Here is a 19,658-nt window from a genome sequence, read left to right on the forward strand (position 1 = left end):
TGCTTGGGGGCAGCTGAGGGGGCTCGGCCAGGACCGGGGCCCAGGGACCAGGAGGCCGTCAGCTGCCAGGCGCCGTGCTCCCTTCCTTCTCCAGTCTGCGCGCTCCCCCCAAGGGCCCCGCAGCCCTCCGTCCGCTCGTGTTTTTCTCTTTTTATTGATTTTTTCTCTTCCTGAATGGCTTCGGATGGTTTCACGGGGCAGCCCCCCTCCCCCCAGGCCCCTAGAAGGCGTAGGCCCCCACAAAAACCGTGAGCCTCAGCACGGAGCTGGCCCGGTAGCTCATGAGGGAGTTCATGGTGACCATCTCCAAGTCCAGCACGTACTCGCGAGGGCCCGTCACAGGCCGCGCCAGAACCAGCATCGCGCTGATGTTGTTGATTTGCTGTGTGAGAGGGGAGAGAGCTCTTAGGGAACCCTGCCTCCCCACAGACCCCCACCCCCGCGTCTCAGGGCCCCCTACGGCACCTCGGCCTCAGGCTTCCCTTTCCGACCTGCCACCCCCACTCACTGCCTGGGGAAGAGGGGAAGGGGGTCTGCTCATCCTTACGGGATGGCTGGGTTTGTGGCTTCTGGGCTCCCGAGGAGCAACCTGGCCCTTCCTCCTCCTCATCCCCCTGGAGTTCCCTCGTCCTTCAAGGCTCATCTCTGGGCCCAGCGGACAAGATGACCTGAAGTGCTCGGGCTCCGACTGGGGGCCTATGCCCATCCCCCCACAGCCAGCGTTCACCAAGGTCTCTGAGGGGAGAACCGCAAGGGGGCCCTCCTGGAAACGGGGCGCTGCTGCCCCCCACCCGGCCGTACCCTGATGTAGAAGTCTCCCTGGGGGTTCCCGGCTCGGATCTGGAAGGCGTTGTAGGCCCCGGGGTAAACGGAGGTGGCCTGGATCTGGAACACGTCCGCAGGGACGCTGCGCTCCGAGGTGATGCTCATGTAGCGGTGGACGATGGACGACGGCTGCTCCCGGCACCGGGGGTCGGACGCTGGGCAGAGGCACCGGCTGGAGGGCCGGGAAGCCGGGGGTCAGGTCAGGCCACACCGCCCTCCCCTCCCCAAGCCCAGGAGGCCGGAGGCCCACCTGCTGGGTCCCCCCACTCTGCCACCGGCCTGCCTGGAGCTGGGGCCCTTGGCCACCCGGCTGGCACCGTCCCCGGTCACCCCCGCCTCGGACGGGGGTGGGCCGCCTCTCCTGCCCCTCCAGTGCCCAACATGGCGGCCCTGCCTCCGCAGGGAAGGCACCGGGCCCGGCACGGACTCACTTGTCGGACACCTGGACGTAGGGCTCCGAGCAGCGGTTGGTCTCCACGCAGCGATAGCCCCCGTGGAAGTTGACGCAGCTCTGGCCTTCGGAGCACTGGTGGGCGCCCGTCTCACACTCGTCAACATCTGCCGAGGGGGAAAGGTCAGGGGCGGCCTGGGAGCCGGGCATGTGCCCCCCAAAGGCCCCACTATCCCAGCCCAGCAGACCTTGGCAGAGGCGGGTGCCCAGCAGCTGGTATCCCTGGGGGCAGTGGCAGGAGAAGCGGCCCGGCTCGTTGGAGCAGTGATACTGGCAGAGGTAAGTGGAGTGTCTGCATTCGTCGATGTCTGCAGGGGATGGACACGGGGGGATGGATGGGAAGGTGGGAGAGTCTGGGGGAGGCAGGGGCTGCTGGACTGGGGGGTGCAGGGAGGGACTGCTGGACTAGGAGTCAGAGGTCTGGGGCTGGGGGGCCGGGGGTGGGAGGGACAGGGCCATGACGGGTGGAGCCCTGGAAAGACAGCAGCCCCAGAGCAAAGGCCTGTCTCCCAGATTTCCCTGTCCCCTGAAGGCCGCCCCAAGCTCCCCAGCCTCCTTTTCTCCATCCTCCTTTTCAGTTGGCTAAGTCCAGGAGGCGGGGAGCGGAGCCTGGGATTGCAGGTCGCCTTGGTCGTTGCGGACTGCTAAGACTTCCCAAGAGCCTGGAGGTCCAAGGGCCGCCTGACCGCAGGGCCGCCCGGATGAGGGGGCTCCGAGGAGCCAGGCAAGCCCACCAGAAGCACCCCTTCAACTGAATGGAGCTGGGCAGGAACGAAGCTCTGGCTCCTCTGCCCAGCACCGGGCCGGGCGGCCTTCTGGGAGCTAGCCGCCAGACTGGACTCCGAGATCCTTTCCTGACATTCCCTGTTCCAGGTTTTCCCGTTCCATGCTCTATAGTCTCTCCCCCACCTCATGTTCCTGGCATCTTCCAGAGGCCCTCCTGTCCACTCTCAGTGTTCCAAGAGTCCTCCCGGCCCTGGCGCTCTATGGTCCTCCCGGCCCTGGCGCTCTATGGTCCTCCCGGCCCTGGCGCTCTATGGTCCTCCCGGCCCTGACGCTCTATGGTCCTCCCGGCCCTGGCGCTCTATGGTCCTCCCGGCCCTGGCGTTCTATGGTCCTCCCGGCCCTGATGCTCTATGGTCCTCCCGGCCCTGACGCTCTTTGGTCCTCCCGGCCCTGGCTCTCTATGGTCCTCCCGGCCCTGGCGCTCTATGGTCCTCCCGGCCCTGACGCTCTATGGTCCTCCCGGCCCTGACGCCTTTATTCTAAGAGTTCTGAGGGCCCTCCCAGCCGCTCCGTGTTCTCGGTTCCACTCCGGCCCTGATGCGCTCTGGTTCTCCGACTTCCCGCGGCCCTGAGTCTGGAGCCCAGCATTACTCAGACCCTATCTCGGCGGGCCGGGCCCTGTCTAGCGCCTCCCCGGGGGCAACGGGGTCAGTCACCGTTGCAGGAGAAGCCGTCGCGATGCAGCTCGTAGCCTTGGTTGCAGCGGCACAGGAAGGTCCCGTAGGAGTTGAAGCACCGCTGCTCGCAGGGGGCGCCCATCTCACACTCGTTGACATCTGGAGGCGGGAGAGGTCAGGCCCCCGGGCGGGGGAGGGGACGAAGCCCTCGCCCGCCCCACCTCCCGGCCCCTCCCGCAGAGGGTCTCACCTACGCAGGAGCGGTTGTTGGGCCCCAGCTGGAAGCCGGGCTCACACTGGCAGGTGAAGGAGCCGGGAACGTTGACGCAGCGGTGCTGGCAGTAGCGGTAGCGACACTCGTCGATGTCTGGGGGGTCAGAGGGCAGGCGTTGCGGAGGGCGGCTGAGCCGGCCTTTGGGGGCAGGGGCCCGAGCAGGGAGTGGCGTCCCCCTTACCCACACACTCGGAGCCCATCTTTCTGTAGCCGTCGGGGCAGGAGCAGTGGAAGGAGCCGGGGAGATTGTGGCACTCTTGGCTGGGACGGCAGTCGTGGAGATCGAGATCGCACTCGTCGATGTCTGGAACCCAGAAACGTGGGTCGGAGACGGGCTGTCCGCACAGGGAGATGCCGCCCTCCCCGGCTGAGCCCTCCCGAGCCCTGAGACACGGCTCCGGGCGGAGCCGGCGCACGGGGCCCCGAGGGCGACCCCCGGGCGGTTCTGAGGCCCCTCTTGTGCCCTTGTGGCTTGCAGATGTGCCTGACGGAGGCAGAAAAGGGGACAGGGGAGGGCCTTGCGGCCGTTTCCATGCCAGGGGCGGGCGGTGGGAGGGGCAGGAAGCTCCTGGGGCCAGGTACAGGCTGAAGGGCCGGGTCTGTGCACAGCTCTGAGTCCGCGGGTTTGTGCCCCTGCCCCCAAAAGGAGCGATCCCAGCTGGGAACTGGCTTCTTACGTCACGTTCTAGGGCCTAGGAGCCCTCTCCGGGGCAGCGGAGGCCCGTGAGCCAGCCTTTGTACCGGGGGGATCCGGAGTCAGATGGCAGCGCCAGCAGAGAACAGCTTGGCAACCCCAAGGCCAGCAGAGCCCCCGTGAAGGGAGCAGAGAGGGGGATGGGAAGGCAGACGCCGCCCAGAAAAGGGACTTCGGCAGCCTCGGCCACGGGGGCTCCTGGGGCCCGCCCTCCACGTGTGCTCTCCCTGACCAGTCATGGGGAGCCTAATGGGAGGCCAGACCCCGAGCGAAAGGGAAACGGCTCAACAAAGTGCTCCTCCCCAGTGGGCGCCCGAAGTGCTCCGATGGGTTAGGGGTCCGAGAGGCACTGAGCCCCTCACGCTTGGAGCAGCTTTCTGTGGGCCCCTTTGTGAGGGGGCCCCGGGGGCCGCCTCTGTATGGCGGGGGGGCCAGGAAGCACAGGGCTTGTGCAAAGGGCAATGGGGTGAGCTGGGTTTCTGGTCTTCTCATGGGGGGGCAGCAAGAGGAAGGAGGGATTTTAGAAGGAAAAAAATTTAAAAAGTGGTTTAAAAAAATAAAAATACCCAACAACCAAAGAGCAGTGGGAGCCATGTCTCTGAGTTAGCCCTTGAGCATCTCGAACCCGCCACGGCCCAACCCGGACAGCTCCCTTCGAGGCCCCCTTCCAAGCCCCTCGCCGGCCCCTAGGAGGAAGCTGGGGGCCCCTCTCACACTCACCCACACAGTTGTCCTGGTCATCGGGCTCGTAGCCCTGTGGGCAGGGGTTGGGGCGAGGCGGGCCGGGGGCCGGAGGCCTGGGGGGCCTGGGCCGGGGAGGGGGGCCGCCCTCCGAGTGGACGTCGTTGATGACAGCAGCTGAGCGAGGCAGGCACAGGTAGCCCCCGTAGTGGTTGATGCACTTCATCTCCCCCTTGCAGGCGTCGGGGATGGTCTCGCACTCATTCACATCTGGGGGCAGGGGGCAGCTCAGAAGCAGAGGCGCCCAGAGCGGGGCAGCCCCTGTGGGAACCACTCCGGGAGACATCTGCCCCCCGGAGGGGGCGGGGCCGTGATGGGCCCTCACTTTGAAACCCGGGGGTCCCCTAGGTCCACGACTCCCAGAGTGGTCACAACTCATGCAGGGGCGTGAGCGCAGGGACCCGAGCCAGCAGCCCCTGCGGAAACTGGGCTTGTCTTAATCTCAGCAGCAGCAGGGACAGGGGAGAGGTCAGAGCCAGCTTCTTGGAGCCCATGGGGAGAGATGGGAGGGCGCCCCCAGGCCGGAGGCCCGCTTCCTGAGTCCTCACCCTGCCTACGGGGGAGGACCCTCCCCCAAAGCCTTGAACTCCAGGCCTCTTCACAAGCGCCCTGTATCCTAGGCAGAGCCCCACCTATTCCCTACTGACCGTCCCCACCCCAAGTAATGACCTCATGCCGGGAGAGGTCAGTGACCCCAGGAGCGAGGGGAGGGCTATCAGTGCCCAGCCATGACTCAGCCTGGGCTGGCGGGGGCCAGAGAAGCCAGCTGGCAGCAATGGCCAGTACCTTTCAGAGCCTGGGGGGGGGGGGCATCCTGCAGGACCTGAAGTACCTTTCAGAGCCTGGGGGGGGGGCATCCTGCAGGACCTGAAGCCCTCTGGTGCAGAAAGGACCAGAAAAGCTGCTGCAAACCTCTGAGAAATCAGCTGGCTTTGGGAGCCCAGACCAGGGGCCCTGACCCGGCCCTGGGCCAGTGAGCTTCGAGGCCAGGGAAAATCAGTAGTCGTCAGTGTTCTATCTCAGTGCATCTCCAAGCTCCATCCCCCCATTAACCTGGTCCCCACGTCCCACTGAGTCCTCCAAACTTCTCGAACTCAGCCCCTCCTTCCAGTCTTTTACAAACTTGTCCTTTTCCATCGATCAACCAACGTGACCAATCCCACCCCCAACATCTCCCTCCCTCGGCACAGACGTTGCTCCACTCCAGGCCCAGCTTCCCCTCCTGACCCAGCCTCTACACGGATGCCCAAAGCCAGGTTTCTAAGGGACCGCTACTCACCTCGCTCAAAAATACTCGCTGGCTCCCACCCGCCTCTCGGGCTCATCCCCCACAGGCCGCCATTATTATTATCTCTGTCTCCATCCATCTTTGTTTATCCACCCACCATCCATTCACTCGTCCATCCAGCTGTCTGTCTATCCGCCCGTCTATCTGTCGGCTGTCTGTCTGTCTATCCGCCCGTCCGTCTATCTGTCCGCCCATCTGTCTGCTTGCCTGTCTATCTGTCCGCCCGTCTATCTGTCCGCCTGTCTATCTGTCGGCTGTCTGTCTGTCTATCCGCCCGTCCGTCCATCTGTCCATCCGACTGTCTAGAACTGTTTGGGTTTGGGTCAGGCTTTTACCCCCACTGGGGTTTGGGGGGATTTCTGATCCCGGTTAATTCTGGTGCTTTGAGGTTCACCAACAACCTCAGGGGGTCAGTGGGGCTAGGGTTCCCCTGCCACAGACTAAGAAATGGGCCCAGAGGAGGCCAGGGGCTCGCTGCGGCTGACGGGGCCTGGAGGACCCTCCCTCCGTGACCCCCCGACCCCGGTCAGGTGTCTTCCCATTGGCTTCCTCCATAGGAGACGGAAGGGAGAAAGGCAGCGAGGGGAAGGCGGGGGAGCCCCCCAGAGGCTGTCCTCCCTGTCCCTCCCCCTGCCCTGGGACTCACCCTTACAGTGCTGACTCTCTGCGTCCCACTCGTACCCGTCCGTACACTCCTAGAGCGGCACAAGGGAAGCGAGAAGCCTGGTCACGGGCAGGGAGGCCCGAGCTTCACCGAGACAAGCTCATGGGTCCTCCAGGAACCCTCGGCTCAGGCGGGGTCATCTGCAGGGCCGGGACAGCCGAGAGGCGCCGGGGCCCCCAGCCCGGGACCCCCTCAGCTACTCCCCCACCCCCCTGGGCTTCCCCGGGAGATGGGAGGGGTCCTCTCTGACCTGCCCTGTCTCCGCCCTTGCCCCAGCCTCACCTCAGGACACCCCGGGGTTCTCTCCCCCAGCCCCCCAGTTTCCTGCTGCTTCTCCCCACCCCCCAGGCCGCTCGCAGTTTCCCGGGGTCCCACCATGTAGCTGTCCGGCTCCTCGGGATCCTGGGGAGACGCGGTGCCCAGAAGTAGCAGCAACAGCAGCTGCCCCCGGAGGAAGGAGACAAGAGGAAGCATCCTAGGGCCAAGGGAGGAGAGCCCGGCCTCAGTCCCCCAGTGGCCCTGCCCTGAAACCCCAAGTCTCCCTCGGGTCCCAGGCACCCCCCCCCCGCCGGGCCCAAATCTCCCCCTCGGCCGCTCAGCTGGACTCGGCCTCCCAGGGGAGGGTCCTGCCCCCGCCCATCACCCCTCACTCCCCCAGGCCCGGATGCTGGTCTCCCTCAGGAGGGGCCGGTGCTGCTTGGCCCCCAGCCCCATCCCGTGTGGCCCTTTCTGGGTCCCGCCCCCCTGCCCCCCATACCGCTGACACTCCTGCCCCGGGGCTTTCCTGGGCGCTGGGGAGGTCCCGATTCCCAGCCCCCCCCAGTTCTCCCTGCGGAGCAGGCTTCCCCCTGCAGCTCTTCCTGTAGGGTCCGGGCCCCCCCCAGTGCCAGCTGTTGCCACCCCTCCCCAGGAGACAGAGAACGCTACATCCCACCCACCCCTCCCCCCGCCAGCTGTTCCCACTGGGTCCAGGTTGTTCTCCCCCATCCAGCTGTTGGTGCCCCTCCCCCAGCAGACTCCGGCCAGGCTGTGCTGCCCCCAGCTCACCCGAAGGAAGCGTGGCTGACCTTGGTCCCCAGTGCCATCTCTGCCCTCGGACCTCAGCCTTCGGCCTGGCAGCTGAAGGCACAGGACCCCTGCAGTCAGCTCCGCTGGCTCTCCCCTCCCCGGGAAAAGGGGGCCCCCACCCCCGGCCCCTCAGCCCCCAGCCCAGCCTCGAGGGACCATCGTCCCTCCTCCCGCAGCCTGGGGTCCGCCAGGGCCGGGGGCTCCTCGCCAGGGCGGGGGCGGGGGAGTTCGGGCTTATCTTCTCCTCCCCAAACTTTCCAACCCTCCCCTCCCCCCACCCTCGGCCATTCCGCTGAGTCGGCAGTTTCCGCCCGGCGGGGGCCCCGGCATCCCGGCCCCCCGCCCCCGGCCCCCGCGCTCCCCACACTCACTTGAGGCTGGGGCGACCCCGAGCCCACCCCCGCGGCCCCCGGGGCTCCGGGCTGCTCCGAGCCTGTGGGCTTGGCGAGGCTCCGCTCCCTGGACAAGCGGCCCCAGGAAGCGGCCGCCCCCCGCCCCCCAGCCCGCCCCGGACACGACACGGATTCCTGAGCCTGAGCCAGGGGGAGGGCCCCGAGCCCGAGCGAGCCCACCGGCGGCCGCCCCGTCCGTCCCCCGCCCCGCCCTGCCCAGGCGCCCGGGCTGCGGAGCGGCGGCCAAGGCCGGGGAGGGGGCGGGGGTGGGGTGAGAGGGGGGTGGGGGCGGGGGGGGGCCCTGCCTCCCGGGATCCTTCGGGCGCCGCTCTCTGAGCTTCGGAGGAGCCTTAAACGCGGTCCGCGGCCCCGCCCCCCAGCCCGAGCCCTTCACTTAGCCCTAGAGAGCCTGGAGCCCCCCAGTGCTCAGAGCCGCCGCCGGGTCACCCAGAATTCAGCTAGAGCCGGGATCCCTGAGCCCACAGTCTCGAAGGCTGGAGTACGACCCCCGGGCCCCCAAGCCGTCACCTTGAACCTGGGATGCCAGAGCTCCCCCCTCTCTTGGGTGACTCTCCCCCATTTCTCAACCTGAAGCTGAGAGACCCCGGCTCCCCCCTTCCCCCGAGCCGCTGCCCCCTCCCCCAGGGCGTCCCCCACGGCCCCTCCCGATCCCTGAATTTCAGGTGCGCCCCAAGTCTGCACCCGCAGGTCTCCCTCCCCCCATGCTCATCCTTCAGTTTGGGCCCCAGAGACCTTGTTCCGCCCCCCAAAATCTCCCTGAGAAGGAACTGGAAGATCCCAATTCTTGGCGCCCCAAGTTCCTGAGTCCCAGAGGAGACCCCCGAGAACCTCCTTCCTCTGAGGTTCTTGCTCAAGTGCCGGTTCCTCCGCTCCAGGGGCTGAGCACCCAGATCTAGCTCGGAGGCCGGTGGTCAGAGACTCGGGCTTCTGCCATCCAAATGCCCTCCGGCGACTAGACCAGCCCCACCCCCACTCCCAGCTGCTGCCCAAGGGTCTGCGCCCGTCTGTCCCATGAGCATTTAGGAGCCTCCTTCCTGGGCAGGGCAGCCCGCCCCGGGGCCAAGGGCAGAGGGACAAGGGCCCCCCTCACTCCGCTCCAGGCTTTGTGCTCAAAGTCCCATCTTCCTCCACTCCCTGCACCTGGAACTAAGCCCTTGAGCCCCACCGTGTTCCGGACTCAAGCTGAGAGATCCCCACAGTTCCCCAAGAGCGGAAGTCAAGGAACAGCACGGTCCTCTAGCTTCTTTCCACACCTGGAAGCTCCGGGTGGCCCCCTTTGCCCAGCCTTGGCCCTGCCCCCACTTTTTCCCCACTAAGAGCCTAGACTGGCTTCCTCCCGTCCCAAGCTTGGGGCTAAAGGCTTGAGCCCAACCTCTGGGCCTGCTCTGAAAAGGCCCCGATAAGACACCAGAGGATCCAACGTTACTTCTACAAACGGGAATTCATTCTAGGAGGTCTGACAGACAGACAGACAGACAGACAGACAGACATTCAGGCAGGGTCATGGCCAATGAATAGGAAATAAGCAGATGATGGGTAGGTGGATGGGGTGGCTAGGGGGCGCCATAGGGGATAGAACGCTGGGCCTAGAGTCAGGAAAATTCATCTCCCTGAGTTCAAATCTGGCCTCAGACACTCATTAGATGATGATCCTGTTTGCCTCAGTTTCCTTATCTTAAAATGAGCTGGAGGAAAAAAAAAAATCAAACCACTCTGTACCCCTGCCAAGGGAACCTCAAGTGGGCTCCCAAAAGTTGGACGGGACTGAACAACAAACACGAGTCCCCCTTCCCCAGGCTGCTGAGTCAGTCGCTCGCCAGAAAATGCCTCGAACTGGTGAGATTTACATGAACTGATGCTAAGTGAGATGAGCAGAACCAGGAGATCATTATACACTTCGACAACGGTATTGTATGAGGATGTATTCTGATGGAAGTGGATTTCTTTGACAAAGAGACCTAACTGAGTTTCAATGGATAAATGATGGACAGAAGCAGCTACACCCAAAGAAAGAACACTGGGAAACGAATGTGAACTAGCTGCATTTTTGTTTTTCTTCCCGGGTTATTTCTACCTTCTGAATCCAATTCTCCCTGTGCAACAAGAGAACTGTTCGGTTCTGCAAACATATATTGTATCTAGGATATACTGCAACAAATCCAACATATAAAGGACTGCTTGCCATCTAGGGGAGGGGGTGGAGGGAGGGAGGGGAAAAAAATCGGAAAAGAAACGAGTGCAAGGGATAATGTTGTCAATATAAAGTAATCATTAAATAAAAATTAAAAAGAAAAAAAAAAAGAAAATGCCTCGAGGGTCTCTCACCCTCCCAGGGACTTGCACCTCTCCTTCACTTCCCTGAGCATAGCCAGACCCCCTTTTCTGCCTTTTGCCAAATGAAATCCTGAGGCTCCAGTGGTTTCAGGTACGACTGCGTTGATTTTCATTGTTCGTGTGCTCAAACGTTTACTACTGACAATAGTTAATATGTTTAGAATTTAAAATATGTCCATTCTAAAGCTCATGCAAGGCCGGACTCGAGGGTCACCTCATGGGATAATACATTTTAGGAAATCGATCTCGGAGACTGTTCCTCCATTTCCCCCTCCAGGATCATTTCTTGGTTGTGGTGAAGGCACTTGTAGCTCAATGAAACCACAAGCTAGGCCATGAGGGTTACCTAAGACCGAGGGTCATGGTGGAAGCGGTTGGGTCCAAGCTGAAGACAAGTTCAGTCCGGGAACCTGGAAGGCAGGTTGCTCAAGTCAAACGGGCCAGAGTGGATCGATTCCGTGGAGAGCTACAACATCTGCTGGAAATAACAGTGGAAAAGATGTCACATTCATCCTAAAGGTGCTAAAGCAGGAAGGTAATTGGAATAACAGGAAAGACTACCCGGATGGTATCGAAAAGAGATCATGAAAGAGGGACAAGGACCCACGTGTGCAAAAATACTTGTGGCAGTTCTTTGTGGGGGCAAAGAATTGGAAAATGAGTGGATACCCATCAACTGGGGAGTGGCCGAATAAATTGTGGCATATGAAAGTAACACGATAGGATTGTTCTATAAGAAATGATGAGCAGACTGATTTCGGAAGAGCCCAGAGAGACATGAACTGATGCTGAATGAAGTGAGCAAAACCATTGGCAACAAGAAGATTGTGGGATGATCCGTTATGGTGGACTTAGCTCTTCTCAGCAAGTCAGTGATCCAAGGCAATTCCAATAAACTTTGGATGGAAAATGCCATCTGCATCCAGAGAGGGAACCGTGGAGACTGACCAAAGCACACGATTTCTACTCTTCTTTTCTTGTTTTTTTTTTCTTTTTTATTCATGGTTTTCCCCTTTTATTCTGATTTTTCTCTCTCAACATGACTCATGTGAGAATATGTAAAAAAAAAATAATGTACATGTATAATCTAAAAAAAATTTTTTAAGGGTAACTAAAAAAAAAAAAAAAAAGAATAACAGGCAAGTTTAACCTTGGCACACAAAATAAAGCAGGACAGAGACTAATAAACTTTTGTCGAGATAACTCCCTGGCCATAGTGACTACACATGGATATCACCAGATGGTCAGTATAGAAATCAGATTGATTATATGCTTGGCGGCTAAAGCTTGAGAAGCTCTTATATTGTCAGTTTAAGGAAACGAGATCTGGATCTGACTGTGAATTTCTTATTGCAAAATTCAGACTTAAATTGAAGAAAGTAGGGAAACCATCAGACTATATAGGAATCCTTTAGGAATTTGAAGTGAAGGTGATGAATAGATTTAAGGGATCAGATCTGATCGGTAGAACTAGGGAGAGAGGTTCGCAGTGTTGTATAAAAGGCAGCAACAAAAGCCATCTCAAAGAAAAAGAAATTCAAGAAAGTAAAATGGCTGCCTGACAAGGCGCTACAAATAGCAGGGAAAGAAGGACAGCCAAATGCAGAAAATAGCAAGGAGGGATGGCATTGTTGTTTGTCCTTCATTCTGGAAGATGTCCCAGATGGTGACGCCATGACATGCAAGTGAATTGGATTTATCTGAGGGAGTCTGTTGCAGAGTCAACAGCCTTCCTTTCTCCTTTGGATCCATCTGGGCCCAGTGGCCGGATCTAGTCATGTCTGCAGTGGGAGATCTTGGGTCTTTTTACTTTTTTGAAGTAATTGGGGTTTGATTTGCCCAGGGCCATCCAGTACATCTCAAAATTTGAAGTCAGGTCCTCCTGATTCCAGGGCTGATGTTCCACCCACTATACCATCTAGCAAAGAGAAAGATTTTCTTTCTTTCTAATGAGGTTTAGATTTAGGGAACCTCATTTCTTTCTTTTTTTCTCTCTCTCTCTCTCTTCCTTCCTTTCTTCCTTCCTTCCTTTTTTCCTCCCTCCCCCCTCCCTCCTTCTCTCTCTTTCTTTTCCTTCCTTCCTTCCTTCCTTTTTCTTTTAAATAATAGCTTTTTATTTTCAAAATATATGCAAAGATAGTTTTCAACATTCACTCTTTTTTTTAAAATTTAATTTTATTTAATAATAACTTTGTATTGATAGAATCCATGCCAGGGTAATTTTTTACAACATTATCCCTTGCACTCGCTTATATTTTGTTTTTTTCCCCTCCCTCCCTCCACCCCTGCCCCTCCCCCCCAAGATGGCAAGCAGTCCTATATATGTTAAGTATGTTGCAGTATATCCTAGATACAATACATATTTGCAGAACCGAACAGTTCTCCTGTTGCACAGGGAGAATTGGATTCAGAAGGTAAAAATAACTCGGGAAGAAAATCAAAAATGCAAATAGTTCACATTCGTTTCCCAGTGTTCCTTCTCTGGGTGTAGCTGTTTCTGTCCATCATTTATCCAATGAAACTCAATTAGTTCTCTTTGTCAAAGAAATCCACTTCCATCAAAATATGTCCTCATACAATATCGTTGTCGAAGTGTATAATGATCTCCTGGTTCTGCTCATCTCACTTAGCATCAGTCCATGTAGGTCTCTCCAAGCCTCTCTGTATTCATCCTGCTGGTCATTCCTTACAGAGCAATAATATTCCATAATATTCATATACCACAATTTACCGAGCCATTCTCCAATTGATGGGCATCCATTCGTTTTCCATCAACATTCACTCTTGCAAAACCTTGTGTTTCAAATTTATTCTTCTCCCCTTTCCCTCACCTCCTCTCCTAGACAGTAAGTAATCCAATATATGTTAAACGTGCATTTTCAGAAGATTTTCTTAATTAAGCAATGCAAAGAAATAGAAGAAAAGAATAGAATGGGGAAGACAAGAGATCTCTTCAAGAAAATTAGAGATATCAAGGAAATGGCATGCAAAAATGGACACAATTTTTTTTTGAATGCAGGAAAGAGTTATTTTGCATTTTTGCAAGAACAGCACCTAGTGTAAACACACCTTTGAAACTCCAAAGGTGGTATCCTGATTCAAAAATGGGCATGATTAAAAACAATCACGGCAAATCAAGAAGAGGTAGCAAGAACATACAAAAGATCTACACAAGAAAGAGCTCATCATGACTGTTAGTTTTGGTGCAGTTACTGATCTAGAGCCAGACATCTTGGAAAATGAAGTGGTAAGCTCACAACAAAGCTAGTGAAGATGACAGGATTTCAGGTGAGCTGTTTAAAGTCCTAAAAGTGCTGTACTCAATTTCCAAGCACATTTGGAAAACTCAGCATAGGCCATTGGATCGGGAAAAGATCAGTTTACATTTCAATTGTAAAGAATGACAACGCCAGAGAATGGTCCAATTCCCAAACAATTTTGACATTTTATATGCCAGTAAAATTAAGCTTAAGATTCTGCAAGCTAAGCTTCAGCAGTACACGAACCAAGACATAGCCGAAGAGCAGGCTAGTTTTCGTCAGGTAGAGGAACTAGAGACCAAATTGCCAACATTTGAAGGATTATGGAGAAAGCAAGGGAGTGGCACAAAAATCAACCAACCAACCAAACAAAAAACCATCTCCTTCTGCTTCATTGACTACATTAAAGCTTTTGACTGTGTGGATAACAACGAAATGTCGCAAGTCCTCAAAGAAATGGGAGGCCCAGTTCACCTTACTTGTCTCCTGAGGAAGCTGGATGAGGGCTAAGAAACAATAATTAGAACTGACCATGAAGGAACTGATGGGGTTAGGATTGGAAAAGAAGCAGGACAAGGCTGTAGACTGTCACCTTTTTTAATTTCCTTGCCAGGCCGGAAGAATCAAATGGTTAGAATTCAGGTTGGGGGGAGAAATATCAACGATCTGAGATATGGAGACAGAAGCGAAGAAGAATTAAGAAGAAATAAAGAAATGAATAAAGACATTAAGTCAGCTTAGTCACTGGAAAGTCAAATACTGAAGCCAAAGCATACTTTGGCCATGTGATGAGAACACGGGATTCACTGGAACAGACCAAAGATTGGACAAGATTGAAGGCAAAAAAAGAAAGGGACGGCAGAGGATGAGATGGATATTTAGTGTCATGGAGATGAGGAACATGAATTTGGACAGACTTGGGGAGAGAGTGGAGGATAGAAGGGCGGAGGTCAATGGGGTCGCATGAAGTTGGTAGCTACTGGAAATGGAGATCTAGAGAGGGGGAGGGCTTGTTCACACTCATGCAGATTAAAAAAAAAAACAACAAAAAAAACCAAGAGGAAAGATTTAAATTCAGAGCATCTGATTCCATGGCAACCAGTCAAGGTTGCCTTTCTCTACAAGATAGCTCGTTCTTCCATTCGCCATAAAAGATCTGAAAGAGGCTCTTTTGCACCCTCTGGTGTCCGAGGCTGGCACTGCAGGAAAGGAGGCTGGAGACTCAACAAGGATATTTGAATATTCACACGGGGAAGAGGCTATTTCGCCCAACACTCTCATTTTACAGAAGGGGAAACTAAGGCTCAGCGAGAGGCAGGGACTCTCCAAAGTCACACGGGTAGATTATGGTAGGATTCAAAAGCAACCCTCCAGACCCAGCACTCTCTGCAACGCAGAACCTCAGATCTGAAAGGGACCTCAGAGGCATCTTCCCTCTTACCTGGATAGGTAATTCCCTATAATCTCTTGACAAACAGTCATCAATCCTTGGCAAAGGAGGGTCAAGGGTGTGGTAGAGACAGCTAGAAAGGAATTTTCAAAATGATTGGGCATTTTTTTTTACCTTAGAAATGACACATGTAATAAATTAGAGACGGATTTATTATTTTGTAATTATCTAGATTTAAGAAAATGACCCAAAAATGTTAATAGTATAGATAACACTTAAAAGGATGTCACATGGGCAGCTAGGTGGTGCAGTGGATAGAGCACCAGCTCAGAAGTCAGGAGGAATTCTCAATTCAATCAAATTGATCTCAGACACTTCACACTTCCTAGCTGTGTGACCCTGGGCAAGTCACTTAACCCCAATTGCTTGGGAGGCGGGGAGTGTGTTACAGTTACATTTCTTGGAAAGCCGGTTGTTAAACACATTCAGCCCATCACTAAGGGGAACCCATCATTTTCCAGGACAGTTCTCCTACTTCATTTTTGATTGGTACGAAGTCAGGAGATGAAAATCTGTCACTTTGTAACTTCTGCTCACAAAACTCATCCTTCTGTATCTCGGTTTCCTCATATGTCAAATTAGCATGTTAGACATATAAGACTGCCTGCCATCGAGGGAAGGGGGGGAAGGGAAAAGTTAGAACAGAAGTGAGTGCAAGGGATAATGATGGAAAAAATGACTCAGGCATGGGTTCTGTCAATCAAAAAAAAAAAGCTATGACAAAATTAATAAAAATAATTTTTAAAAATTAGCAGGTGAGATTCTATGTCCTTTGGGGGCTCTTGCACCTCTAAATCTACAGTCCTATCACGTGCCACGTGGGAGAAAGCGATTGCACCTTCCCAGGTTTCTCTTCTGAGCCTAAAGGTCCCTCGTGCCTTCTGCCGATGCTCCCATGAGGGAGAAGGCCTCCTCTGATCACTTCAGCCTCTCAGTGTCCTTCTGAAATGGGCAGCTTGGCGGGGGTGGGGTGGTGGGAAGGGGTGGGGATGGGGGGGTTACTTGGACCATCCCAATACAAGTCTACAGCTCTTGGAGTCAATGCTGGTGAGGTACAGGGACACGGGGTCTGGCAGCTGAGCATCCGAGCTGTGTGACTAAGCGGGTCAGGCTTCAAAACTGGCCCAAAATGAGCGACTAGACGAGACTGTCCCCAAGGTCGTCTCCGGGCCCACCATTTCCATTTTGGCTCCAGTCTCTTTTCCGCCTCTGATGGTCCGTGTCCCATACTCTCAGGACTCTGCAACCAGAAGAGCAAGTTCAACAAATACTCCCCGAGAAAGGGGGGCCGCCCCTCCCTGCACGTGGCCCAGTCTCCAGAGTCGGGGAAGGAGACTTCGCTTCCGCCCCATCCCCATCCCCCACTGCCCACCCACCGCCACTCATGGGTGAGACTAGGCCGAGAAGCACTGCACGTTCCCACCACCTCGTGAACCTCACGGAGCCTGAGCGGAGCAGCTCAGCTTCCCTTCCCCTCAGCAACCACAGCCACTGAAGGCTCCGAAGAGAAAGTTCTCACCACCAAAACCCTTGACATTTTCATTAGGCCACAAATGTTCATTTTAAACGCTGGGGTGACAAGAAGAGGCAGCCCCTCTGCCCCCGAAACTCCCCACGCCCAGGCCTTGCTTTCCGAGAGGGACCCAATGAAGAAGGCAACAGGCAGACAGTGCACAACCAAACGCGTCAAGGAGACGGGCTCCGAGGGCAGGAGGGGGAAGCCCTGCGGCCCGAAGGGCGGTACCCGAAGGAAGCCCAGGAGCCAGGGAGGAAAGAGTTCCAGGGACAAGGGACGGCTACGGACAAGTCTCACAGTGAGGAGATGGGATGGCATTTGAAGAGTATTCATGGAGGTCATTTTCATTGGATGGAAGAGTACAGGAAGAGAATAAGGCAGGGAAACATAAAAAGGGGCAAACTATAAATGATTGGAAGTAGAGGGGAGCTATGGAAGATCAAAGAATGAGCGAATGTGGTCAGATCTGTGCAAAACCCTTGACGTTGTCCCATGATTCAGTGTCAGTGAAGGAAAATTAAGCCAAAGAGAATCCGGGGCTCTCTGCTTCGGGGCCACCTAGTCTGTCCATCTGACTCAGCGCTGAAGCTGCTTCTCCGGCTTTCTCCTGTTTTAGGGAGCAAGCCCTTTGAGAGCAGGGATCTTCTTGCTCGTCTATTTGTATTGCAACGCCAGGACGGTGCTTTGCAGATGGCGAGCTCTTAATCAAGGTTTTTTCATTCATATTAGGTGTAAAATACCATGCTAGGCAATATTCATCACCAGAAATATTTATTTATTCTTTTTTTTTTCACCACAAATGTTTAATACAAACAAGAGTATCTTAAAGAATTCACCAGCCACAGGGCAGCTGGGTGGTGCAGTGGTTAGAGCACCAGCCCTGAAGTCAGGAGGACCTAAGTTCAAATCTGGCTTCAGACACTTATTCCTGGGCAAGTCACTTAACCCCAATTGCCTCAGCAAAAAAAAAAAAAAAAAAAAAAAGAGTCAACGAGGAGACCCAATAACAAGAATTATTGTCAAAAGCAATGAGCTCACTCACTTTCTGAGGTGCCTGAGAAACAGGGGAAGCAGGACTTTGACCTCCTGATGCTCAGGAGAAGCAGAGTCTGGCGGCCCGCCTCGGGAGCCCCCCGGTCTGGCAGGGCTCTGAAGGATGCTCAGCTAGGGATCCATATGTCACTCCAGCACCCCTCTCCCTCGGGGGCCTGCCACGCCTGGAAATGCTCTCCTGCCTCCTTTCCTTCTGGTAGAATTCCCAGCTTCCTTTGCAGCTCAGCTCAAGAGGACCTGCTACCAGAAGCCTCTTCTGATGCCCTCAACTGCCTGTGTGCCCCTGACCCTGAACTCACCTCGTATTGATTTTGTATAGGGGAAATTAACAAAGCCGTCTCTGATCCAATTAAGGAGTTTTCTGAAGAATCTGATAACAGAATCTAAGCAACCTGGTAACAGCCATGGGCTGTTGCGTGATGGCGACCCTGTGACCTGGTGACCTGTAAATAATCGTCAAGTTGACCTTTTAGTTTTTCTCTCATGTTTCTTATTTGTATTTTGTATTTTTTTTGCCGAGACAATTAGGGTTAAGTGACTTGCCCAGAGTCACACAGCCAGGACATGTTAAGTGTCTGAGGCCAATTCTGGAGAACAATTTGGAACGATGCTCAAAAAGCTATCAAACTGTACATCCCCTTTGACCAGCTACACCCGGGGAAAGAACTCTGGGAGAGGACTAAGAACCATTACATAGAATTCCCAATCCCTCTGTTTTTGCCCACCTGCACTTTTGATTTCCCTCACAGACTAATTGTTCTCTATTTCAAAGCCCGATTCTTTTTGTGCAGCAAAATAACTGTTAGGACACGTATACATATATTGTATTTAATTTATACTTGAACATATTTAACATGTATTGTTTAACCTGCCATCTGGGGGAGGGAGTGGGGGGAAGGAGGGGAAAAATTGGAACAAAAGGTTTGGCAATTGTCAATGTTGAAAAATTACCCATGTATAGAACTGGTAAATAAAAAGCTATTAAAAAAAAGTGTCTGAGGTCAGATTTGAACTTAGGTCCTCCTGACTCCAGGGTTGGTGCTCTCTCCACTGCACCGTCCAGCTGCTCTTCACATGTTTTTTAGAAAGTGCCACATGGACGGGCCGGATTTTTCTCCCCTTCCCTCCGTTCCTGAGCCGTGGGCGGACGACGTGGCTGCGTCCAGTCCAGCCGGGGCACCAAGTCGTGAGTCTGGCCCGGAGCTCCCTGCATTCCCCAGGTCCCAAAGGCCTCCTGATCTCCCTGCAGAGTCTCCATTGTTTCCTGAAGGAGCAGGAGGCAGCAGGAGGCGGTGGTCGTGGGCCCGGGGAGTAGCATCCACAAGGGCTGACGGAGGAGAGCCAGAGGGAGGTGACTGAGGAGACCAGAGGGCGTCAGGGTAGCCACGGGTGTGGTCCTGCCCCCATAACCCCTAGCTTACCGCTGGCACACTGGAGAACAAAACCCGGCCGCCCCTTACTCAGAAGTACATCCTGTCAGACGATCTAGAGAAGGAAATGGCAACTGTTGGCTCTCTGAGAAAGTGAGTGAGAAACCGCTCAGCCCGGCAGGAACCCGCTCTCTGGCTCGGGAGCATCACTGCAGCCTGCGGCCTTGTCCGGAACAACTGCTCCAGAACCGGGTCCGGGGGGGTTGGGTGTTCCTGAAAACTGAGTGTAAAATCACACGTTCTCCTTCGCCCACAGTGGGGGAAGAAGGGGAGGCAGGAGCTTGTCAATTGGAGGGGGTTGGAGATGGCTGAAGAACTCTGATCCGAGCACTGAAGGCTGACTCCAGGGAAGTGGCGGCCTCCTGCCAGAGAGGAGCGCAGACCCAGACGCAGGAGGAGCCGGCGCTTTGGGACGAGGAGAACGGGGCATTCATTTTGCTTGCCACATTTTGGCTACGAGAGCTTTTTCTCGCTTTGAGGAGGGGGAGGATTGCATGGGGGGGGGGGGGGCGATTATTTATCCCTGAATAAGATCTCAAGAGCTACGTCGTCTCTAAGCATTTTACTTTTCTTATTCTTATGTCCTTCTAGCAAACAGCATCCGGTTTATTCCATCATCATTTCTGCTTTCTTCTGCCTAATAATAATGATCATGTGCAGTCAGAAAAACCTGAATAGTGTGGGACGCTAAGCAAGCCACTTAGCTGCTGGCCCTGCCAGAGCTGTGAGAGGGGCAGCTGGGTGGCGCAGTGGGTAGAGCACCAGAAGTCAGGAGGACCTGAGTTCAAATCTGG

At 55.3% G+C, this 19,658-nt stretch overlaps 1 protein-coding gene across 4 annotated transcripts; it reads right to left on the reverse strand.

Annotated features, from left to right (window-relative positions):
- Nucleotides 1-135: 135 nt before the first annotated feature.
- Nucleotides 136-16,614, reverse strand: EFEMP2 (EGF containing fibulin extracellular matrix protein 2). Of its 4 annotated transcripts, none has more exons than XM_051967053.1 (12): nucleotides 7,780-8,029; nucleotides 7,408-7,459; nucleotides 6,716-6,815; nucleotides 6,323-6,371; nucleotides 4,368-4,598; nucleotides 3,135-3,257; nucleotides 2,930-3,046; nucleotides 2,719-2,838; nucleotides 1,465-1,584; nucleotides 1,257-1,383; nucleotides 802-997; nucleotides 136-382 (listed from the first exon to the last, which is right to left on the reverse strand). In XM_051967053.1, the coding sequence occupies exons 3-12, from the start codon at nucleotides 6,812-6,814 to the stop codon at nucleotides 221-223; spliced, it is 1,344 nt and encodes a 447-aa protein (XP_051823013.1). In that variant the 5' UTR covers nucleotide 6,815; nucleotides 7,408-7,459; nucleotides 7,780-8,029; the 3' UTR covers nucleotides 136-220. The 4 variants fall into 4 exon arrangements, with proteins under 4 accessions (XP_051823013.1, XP_051823011.1, XP_051823014.1 ...); XM_051967051.1 differs by having other exon boundaries at nucleotides 7,388-7,459; nucleotides 7,780-7,890; XM_051967054.1 differs by lacking the exons at nucleotides 7,408-7,459; nucleotides 7,780-8,029 and adding an exon at nucleotides 16,610-16,614.
- Between the last annotated feature and the right edge of the window lie 3,044 nt (nucleotides 16,615-19,658).

This window comes from Antechinus flavipes, chromosome 6, assembly GCF_016432865.1.
Source record: "Antechinus flavipes isolate AdamAnt ecotype Samford, QLD, Australia chromosome 6, AdamAnt_v2, whole genome shotgun sequence".
NCBI lineage: Eukaryota > Metazoa > Chordata > Mammalia > Dasyuromorphia > Dasyuridae > Antechinus > Antechinus flavipes.